Here is a 9,873-nt window from a genome sequence, read left to right on the forward strand (position 1 = left end):
GAGGTGGAGGGTATAACAGGACAGACACACAGAGAGAGGTGGAGGGTATAACAGGACAGACACACAGAGAGAGGTGGAGGGTATAACAGGACAGACACACAGAGAGAGGTGGAGGGTATAACAGGACAGACACACAGAGAGAGGTGGAGGGTATAACAGGACAGACACAGAGAGAGGTGGAGGGTATAACAGGACAGACACAGAGAGAGGTGGAGGGTATAACAGGACAGACACACAGAGAGAGGTGAAGGGTATAACAGGACAGACACACAGAGAGAGGTGAAGGGTATAACAGGACAGACACAGAGAGAGGTGGAGGGTATAACCGGACAGACACAGAGAGAGGTGGAGGGTATAACAGGACAGACACACAGAGAGGTGGAGGGTATAACCGGACAGACACAGAGAGAGGTGGAGGGTATAACAGGACAGACACAGAGAGAGGTGGAGGGTATAACAGGACAGACACAGAGAGAGGTGGAGGGTATAACCGGACAGACACAGAGAGAGGTGGAGGGTATAACAGGACAGACACAGAGAGAGGTGGAGGGTATAACCGGACAGACACAGAGAGAGGTGGAGGGTATAACAGGACAGACACACAGAGAGAGGTGGAGGGTATAACAGGACAGACACACAGAGAGAGGTGGAGGGTATAACAGGACAGACACACAGAGAGAGGTGGAGGGTATAACAGGACAGACACAGAGAGAGGTGGAGGGTATAACAGGACAGACACACAGAGAGAGGTGGAGGGTATAACAGGACAGACACAGAGAGAGGTGGAGGGTATAACAGGACAGACACACAGAGAGAGGTGGAGGGTATAACAGGACAGACACACAGAGAGAGGTGGAGGGTATAACAGGACAGACACAGAGAGAGGTGGAGGGTATAACAGGACAGACACACAGAGAGAGGTGGAGGGTATAACAGGACAGACACACAGAGAGAGGTGGAGGGTATAACAGGACAGACACACAGAGAGAGGTGGAGGGTATAACAGGACAGACACACAGAGAGAGGTGGAGGGTATAACAGGACAGACACACAGAGAGAGGTGGAGGGTATAACAGGACAGACACACAGAGAGAGGTGGAGGGTATAACAGGACAGACACACAGAGAGAGGTGGAGGGTATAACAGGACAGACACAGAGAGAGGTGGAGGGTATAACAGGACAGACACAGAGAGAGGTGGAGGGTATAACAGGACAGACACAGAGAGAGGTGGAGGGTATAACAGGACAGACACAGAGAGAGGTGGAGGGTATAACAGGACAGACACAGAGAGAGGTGGAGGGTATAACAGGACAGACACAGAGAGAGGTGGAGGGTATAACAGGACAGACACAGAGAGAGAGGTGGAGGGTATAACAGGACAGACACACAGAGAGAGGTGGAGGGTATAACAGGACAGACACAGAGAGAGGTGGAGGGTATAACAGGACAGACACAGAGAGAGGTGGAGGGTATAACAGGACAGACACACAGAGAGAGGTGGAGGGTATAACAGGACAGACACACAGAGAGAGGTGGAGGGTATAACAGGACAGACACACAGAGAGAGGTGGAGGGTATAACAGGACAGACACAGAGAGAGGTGGAGGGTATAACAGGACAGACACAGAGAGAGGTGGAGGGTATAACAGGACAGACACACAGAGAGGTGGAGGGTATAACAGGACAGACACACAGAGAGAGGTGGAGGGTATAACAGGACAGACACAGAGAGAGGTGGAGGGTATAACAGGACAGACACACAGAGAGAGGTGGAGGGTATAACAGGACAGACACACAGAGAGAGGTGGAGGGTATAACCGGACAGACACAGAGAGAGGTGGAGGGTATAACAGGACAGACACACAGAGAGAGGTGGAGGGTATAACAGGACAGACACAGAGTGAGGTGGAGGGTATAACAGGACAGACACAGAGAGAGGTGGAGGGTATAACAGGACAGACACAGAGTGAGGTGGAGGGTATAACAGGACAGACACAGAGAGAGGTGGAGGGTATAACAGGACAGACACACAGAGAGAGGTGGAGGGTATAACAGGACAGACACAGAGAGAGGTGGAGGGTATAACAGGACAGACACAGAGAGAGGTGGAGGGTATAACAGGACAGACACAGAGTGAGGTGGAGGGTATAACAGGACAGACACAGAGAGAGGTGGAGGGTATAACCGGACAGACACAGAGAGAGAGGTGGAGGGTATAACCGGACAGACACACAGAGAGAGGTGGAGGGTATAACAGGACAGACACACAGAGAGAGGTGGAGGGTATAACAGGACAGACACACAGAGAGAGGTGGAGGGTATAACAGGACAGACACAGAGAGAGGTGAAGGGTATAACAGGACAGACACAGAGAGAGGTGGAGGGTATAACAGGACAGACACACAGAGAGAGGTGAAGGGTATAACAGGACAGACACAGAGTGAGGTGGAGGGTATAACAGGACAGACACACAGAGAGAGGTGGAGGGTATAACAGGACAGACACACAGAGAGAGGTGAAGGGTATAACAGGACAGACACAGAGTGAGGTGGAGGGTATAACAGGACAGACACAGAGTGAGGTGGAGGGTATAACAGGACAGACACAGAGAGAGGTGGAGGGTATAACAGGACAGACACACAGAGAGAGGTGAAGGGTATAACAGGACAGACACACAGAGAGAGGTGGAGGGTATAACAGGACAGACACACAGAGAGAGGTGGAGGGTATAACAGGACAGACACAGAGAGAGGTGGAGGGTATAACAGGACAGACACAGAGAGAGGTGGAGGGTATAACAGGACAGACACACAGAGAGAGGTGAAGGGTATAACAGGACAGACACACAGAGAGAGGTGAAGGGTATAACAGGACAGACACAGAGAGAGGTGGAGGGTATAACCGGACAGACACAGAGAGAGGTGGAGGGTATAACAGGACAGACACACAGAGAGGTGGAGGGTATAACCGGACAGACACAGAGAGAGTTGGAGGGTATAACCGGACAGACACAGAGAGAGGTGGAGGGTATAACAGGACAGACACAGAGAGAGGTGGAGGGTATAACCGGACAGACACAGAGAGGGTGGAGGGTATAACAGGACAGACACAGAGAGAGGTGGAGGGTATAACCGGACAGACACAGAGAGAGGTGGAGGGTATAACAGGACAGACACACAGAGAGAGGTGGAGGGTATAACAGGACAGACACACAGAGAGAGGTGGAGGGTATAACAGGACAGACACACAGAGAGAGGTGGAGGGTATAACAGGACAGACACAGAGAGAGGTGGAGGGTATAACAGGACAGACACACAGAGAGAGGTGGAGGGTATAACAGGACAGACACAGAGAGAGGTGGAGGGTATAACAGGACAGACACACAGAGAGAGGTGGAGGGTATAACAGGACAGACACACAGAGAGAGGTGGAGGGTATAACAGGACAGACACAGAGAGAGGTGGAGGGTATAACAGGACAGACACACAGAGAGAGGTGGAGGGTATAACAGGACAGACACACAGAGAGAGGTGGAGGGTATAACAGGACAGACACACAGAGAGAGGTGGAGGGTATAACAGGACAGACACACAGAGAGAGGTGGAGGGTATAACAGGACAGACACACAGAGAGAGGTGGAGGGTATAACAGGACAGACACACAGAGAGAGGTGGAGGGTATAACAGGACAGACACACAGAGAGAGGTGGAGGGTATAACAGGACAGACACAGAGAGAGGTGGAGGGTATAACAGGACAGACACAGAGAGAGGTGGAGGGTATAACAGGACAGACACAGAGAGAGGTGGAGGGTATAACAGGACAGACACAGAGAGAGGTGGAGGGTATAACAGGACAGACACAGAGAGAGGTGGAGGGTATAACAGGACAGACACAGAGAGAGGTGGAGGGTATAACAGGACAGACACAGAGAGAGGTGGAGGGTATAACAGGACAGACACACAGAGAGAGGTGGAGGGTATAACAGGACAGACACAGAGAGAGGTGGAGGGTATAACAGGACAGACACAGAGAGAGGTGGAGGGTATAACAGGACAGACACACAGAGAGAGGTGGAGGGTATAACAGGACAGACACACAGAGAGAGGTGGAGGGTATAACAGGACAGACACACAGAGAGAGGTGGAGGGTATAACAGGACAGACACAGAGAGAGGTGGAGGGTATAACAGGACAGACACAGAGAGAGGTGGAGGGTATAACAGGACAGACACAGAGAGAGGTGGAGGGTATAACAGGACAGACACACAGAGAGAGGTGGAGGGTATAACAGGACAGACACAGAGAGAGGTGGAGGGTATAACAGGACAGACACACAGAGAGAGGTGGAGGGTATAACAGGACAGACACACAGAGAGAGGTGGAGGGTATAACCGGACAGACACAGAGAGAGGTGGAGGGTATAACAGGACAGACACACAGAGAGAGGTGGAGGGTATAACAGGACAGACACAGAGTGAGGTGGAGGGTATAACAGGACAGACACAGAGAGAGGTGGAGGGTATAACAGGACAGACACAGAGTGAGGTGGAGGGTATAACAGGACAGACACAGAGAGAGGTGGAGGGTATAACAGGACAGACACACAGAGAGAGGTGGAGGGTATAACAGGACAGACACAGAGAGAGGTGGAGGGTATAACAGGACAGACACAGAGAGAGGTGGAGGGTATAACAGGACAGACACAGAGTGAGGTGGAGGGTATAACAGGACAGACACAGAGAGAGGTGGAGGGTATAACCGGACAGACACAGAGAGAGAGGTGGAGGGTATAACCGGACAGACACACAGAGAGAGGTGGAGGGTATAACAGGACAGACACACAGAGAGAGGTGGAGGGTATAACAGGACAGACACACAGAGAGAGGTGGAGGGTATAACAGGACAGACACAGAGAGAGGTGAAGGGTATAACAGGACAGACACAGAGAGAGGTGGAGGGTATAACAGGACAGACACACAGAGAGAGGTGAAGGGTATAACAGGACAGACACAGAGTGAGGTGGAGGGTATAACAGGACAGACACACAGAGAGAGGTGGAGGGTATAACAGGACAGACACACAGAGAGAGGTGAAGGGTATAACAGGACAGACACAGAGTGAGGTGGAGGGTATAACAGGACAGACACAGAGTGAGGTGGAGGGTATAACAGGACAGACACAGAGAGAGGTGGAGGGTATAACAGGACAGACACACAGAGAGAGGTGAAGGGTATAACAGGACAGACACACAGAGAGAGGTGGAGGGTATAACAGGACAGACACACAGAGAGAGGTGGAGGGTATAACAGGACAGACACACAGAGAGAGGTGGAGGGTATAACAGGACAGACACAGAGTGAGGTGGAGGGTATAACAGGACAGACACAGAGAGAGGTGGAGGGTATAACAGGACAGACACACAGAGAGAGGTGGAGGGTATAACAGGACAGACACACAGAGAGAGGTGGAGGGTATAACCGGACAGACACACAGAGAGGTGGAGGGTATAACAGGACAGACACAGAGAGAGGTGGAGGGTATAACAGGACAGACACAGAGAGAGGTGGAGGGTATAACAGGAGACACACACAGAGAGAGGTGGAGGGTATAACAGGACAGACACACAGAGAGAGGTGGAGGGTATAACAGGACAGACACACAGAGAGAGGTGGAGGGTATAACAGGACAGACACACAGAGAGAGGTGGAGGGTATAACAGGACAGGCAGAGGGTAAACAGCGGGACAGACACACAGAGAGAGGGATAGACAAACGGACAGAAAGAGATGGACAGAAGGACAGATAAAATGGTAAACAGAGTGATAGCTGGATGGAAGTTTTATCAGACGGGGAGTAAAGAGGGAGGTAGGTAGAAGGCTGGACAGAAAAGGAGAGAGTATGATGGAGTTTGAGAAAGATAGATGGATAGACTGACACAGGGACAGGCAGGCAGATAGATAGGGAATGCAGGAAGTGAACAGAGAGAGGCAGAGAGAGAGGTATGACTGAACAAAGACAGAGTCAGACAGACAGATACTGATAGATAGAATGACAGAGCGACATAGTGATAGATCTTCAAAGGATGGACAGACCTGGTATCTCCCGGCGGTCCCTGATCCAGCGCAGCGTGGCGGGGGGCTTGCTGCGCGGCGACAGGCAGGTGAGCTCCACCTCGCCCCCCCTCCACGGCCTCCTGCTTCACCTCCACCGTGGGGGTGTCGGGAGGGACGGACACGGACAGAGTGGCCACTTGGTGGTGGGTGTCGTCGGTGTAGAGCTGGCAGAAGTAGCCGCCCTCGTCCGACACGCTCACGTTGGTGAGGGTGATGCGCACCAGACGGGGAGTGAAGAGAACCATCTGGAAACGGTCGTCCTTCAACGCTGGGGAGGGAAGGAGGGAGACAGGGAGACAGACAGCATCAGGGGGGGGTCAAGACACAATAGGAAAACCACAATTGGAGATAAACACGTAAATATATGGAAAGAAAAGCAAGGCCAAAAGAAAAGAGGACCGGGGGAGTAACAGGGAGAATTGAAGAATTGAAAGGGGGATAGTGAAGGAGGAGAAGAAGAAGAATTATACATAGTTAATCCAACAATCCACTGTGACCTCCTGACCAAGGACATAGTATCATAGCAACCACAGAGGCAGTGAGAAGAGAGAGAACCGAGAGAACGGACATAGGAGAGCAAAACTATGTTTCTTTCGTTGTCAGAGAAAGGGAAACATCTATTGTGAGAAAATCATGATAACAAATAATACTAATAACCGTCAGAGTGTGACAGGGACTCGATGGCCATTGTCTCATAAACCTTCCCAAACACACTTTGTATCGACTGACTGCACAACCTCGCTCTTTCATTTCTACCGCCTTCTCTTCCTCCCTTCCTCCCTCTCTTTTCTCTCTTCCCCCACTCTTTCCTCCCTCTCCCTCTCCTGTCTCCCTGTCTTTCCTCTCTACCTCCCTGTCTTTCCTCTCTACCTCCCTCCCTACCTTCCTTTCTACCTCCCTACCTTCCTCTCTACCTTCCTCTCTACCTTCCTCTCTACCTCCCTCTCCTGTCTCCCTGTCTTTCCTCTCTACCTCCCTCTACCTCCCTCTCTACCTCCCTCTCTACCTCCCTCTCTACCTTCCTCTCTACCTTCCTCTCTACCTCCCTCTCTACCTCCCTCTCTACCTTCCTCTCTACCTCCTCTCTACCTCCCTCTCTACCTCCCTCTCTACCTCCCTCTCTACCTTCCTCTCTACCTTCCTCTCTACCTCCCTCTCCTGTCTCCCTGTCTTTCCTCTCTACCTCCCTCTCTACCTCCCTCTCTACCTCCCTCTCTACCTCCCTCTCCTGTCTCCCTGTCTTTCCTCTCTACCTCCCTCTCTACCTCCCTCTCTACCTCCCTCTCTACCTCCCTCTCTACCTTCCTCTCTACCTTCCTCTCTACCTTCCTCTCTACCTCCCTCTCCTGTCTCCCTGTCTTTCCTCTCTACCTCCCTCTCTACCTCCCTCTCTACCTCCCTCTCTACCTCCCTCTCCTGTCTCCCTGTCTTTCCTCTCTACCTCCCTCTCTACCTCCCTCTCTACCTCCCTCCCCTCTACCTCCCTCCCTCTCTACCTCCCTGTCTTTTCTCTCTACCTCCCTGTCTTTCCTCTCTACCTCCCTCTCTACCTCCTCTCTACCTGCCTCTCTACCTGCCTCTCTACCTCCCTCTCTACCTCCCTCTCTACCTCCCTCCCTCTCTACCTCCCTCCCTCTCTACCTCCCTCCTCTCTACCTCCCTGTCTTTTCTCTCTACCTCCCTGTCTTTCCTCTCTACCTCCCTCTCTCCTCCCTCTCTACCTCCCTCTACCTCCCTCTCTACCTTCTCTCTACCTCCCTCTCTACCTCCCTCTACCTTCCTCTCTACCTCCCTCCCTCTCTACCTCCCTCCTCTCTACCTCCCTGTCTTTTCTCTCTACCTCCCTGTCTTACCTCTCCCTCCCTCTCTACCTCCCTCTCTACCTCCCTCTCTACCTTCCTCTCTACCTCCCTCTCCTGTCTCCCTGTCTTTCCTCTCTACCTCCCTCTCTACCTCCCTCTCTACCTCCCTCTCTACCTCCCTCTCTACCTCCTCTCTACCTCCCTCTCCTGTCTCCCTGTCTTTCCTCTCTACCTCCCTCTCTACCTCCCTCTCTACCTCCCTGTCTACCTCCCTCCTACCTCCCTCTCCTGTCTCCCTGTCTTTCCTCTCTACCTTCCTCTCTACCTCCCTCTCCTGTCTCCCTGTCTTTCCTCTCTACCTCCCTCTCTACCTCCCTCTCTACCTCCCTCTCTACCTTCCTCTCTACCTCCCTCTCTACCTCCTCTCTACCTCCCTCTCTACCTCCCTCTCTACCTTCCTCTCTACCTCCCCCTGTCTCCCTGTCTTTCCTCTCTACCTCCCTCTCTACCTCCTCTCTACCTCCCTCTCTACCTCCCTCTCCTGTCTCCCTGTCTTTCCTCTCTACCTCCCTCTCTACCTCCCTCTCTACCTCCCTCTCTACCTCCCTCTCTACCTCCCTCTCTACCTTCCTCTCTACCTCCCTCTCTACCTCCCTCTCTACCTTCCTCTCTACCTCCCTCTCTACCTCCCTCTCTACCTTCCTCTCTACCTTCCTCTCTACCTCCCTCTCCTGTCTCCCTGTCTTTCCTCTCTACCTCCCTCTCTACCTTCCTCTACCTCCCTCTCCTGTCTCCCTCTCCTGTCTCCCTGTCTTTCCTCTCTACCTCCCTCTCTACCTCCTCTCTACCTCCCTCCCTCTCTACCTCCCTCCCTCTCTACCTCCCTGTCTTTTCTCTCTACCTCCCTGTCTTTCCTCTCTACCTCCCTCTCTACCTCCTCTCTACCTCCCTCTCTACCTCCTCTCTACCTCCCTCTCTACCTCCCTCTCTACCTCCCTCCCTCCCTCTCTACCTCCCTCCCTCTCTACCTCCCAGTCTTTTCTCTCTACCTCCCTGTCTTTCCTCTCTACCTCCCTCTCTACCTCCCTCTCTACCTCCCTCTCTACCTCCCTCTCTACCTTCCTCTCTACCTTCCTCTCTACCTCCCTCCCTCTCTACCTCCCTCCTCTCTACCTCCCTGTCTTTTCTCTCTACCTCCCTGTCTTTCCTCTCTACCTCCCCTCTACCTCCCTCTCTACCTCCCTCTCTACCTACCTTCCTCTCTACCTTCCTCTCTACCTCCCTCTCCTGTCTCCCTGTCTTTCCTCTCTTCCCTCTCTACCTCCCCTCTACCTCCCTCTCTACCTCCCTCTCTACCTCCCTCTCCTGTCTCCCTGTCTTTCCTCTCTACCTCCCTCTCTACCTCCCTCTCTACCTCCCTCTCTACCTCCCTCTCCTGTCTCCCTGTCTTTCCTCTCTACCTTCCTCTCTACCTCCCTCTCCTGTCTCCCTGTCTTTCCTCTCTACCTCCCTCTCTACCTCCCTCTCTACCTCCCTCTCTTTCCTCTCTACCTCCCTCTCTACCTCCCTCTCTACCTCCTCTCTACCTCCCTCTCTACCTCCCTCTCTACCTTCCTCTCTACCTCCCTCTCCTGTCTCCCTGTCTTTCCTCTCTACCTCCCTCTCTACCTCCCTCTCTACCTCCCTCTCTACCTCCCTCTCTACCTCCCTCTACCTCCCTCTTCCCTCTCTACCTCTCCTGTCTCCCTGTCTTTCCTCTCTACCTCCCTGTCTTTCCCTCTCTACCTCCCTGTCTTTCCTCTCTACCTCCCTCCCTCTCTACCTCCCCTCTACCTCCCTCCTCTCTACCTCCCTCCCTCTCTCCTCCCTCCCTCTCTACCTCCCTGTCTTTCCTCTCTACCTCCCTCCCTCTACCTCCCTCCTCTCTACCTCCCTGTCTTTTCTCTCTACCTCCCT

The 9,873-nt window shown here is 52.8% G+C and overlaps 1 protein-coding gene across 1 annotated transcript in view; it reads right to left on the reverse strand.

The window, feature by feature from the left end:
- LOC112244234 (cell adhesion molecule 4-like) overlaps positions 1 to 9,873 on the reverse strand; it is a 182,180-nt gene that overhangs the window by 23,836 nt on the left and 148,471 nt on the right. Inside the window, 2 exon segments of the mRNA XM_042309252.1 lie at positions 6,095 to 6,182; positions 6,184 to 6,383. Coding sequence (XP_042165186.1) covers positions 6,095 to 6,182; positions 6,184 to 6,383 — 288 coding nt within the window.

This window comes from Oncorhynchus tshawytscha, linkage group LG03 (genome assembly GCF_018296145.1).
Source record: "Oncorhynchus tshawytscha isolate Ot180627B linkage group LG03, Otsh_v2.0, whole genome shotgun sequence".
Lineage (NCBI taxonomy): Eukaryota > Metazoa > Chordata > Actinopteri > Salmoniformes > Salmonidae > Oncorhynchus > Oncorhynchus tshawytscha.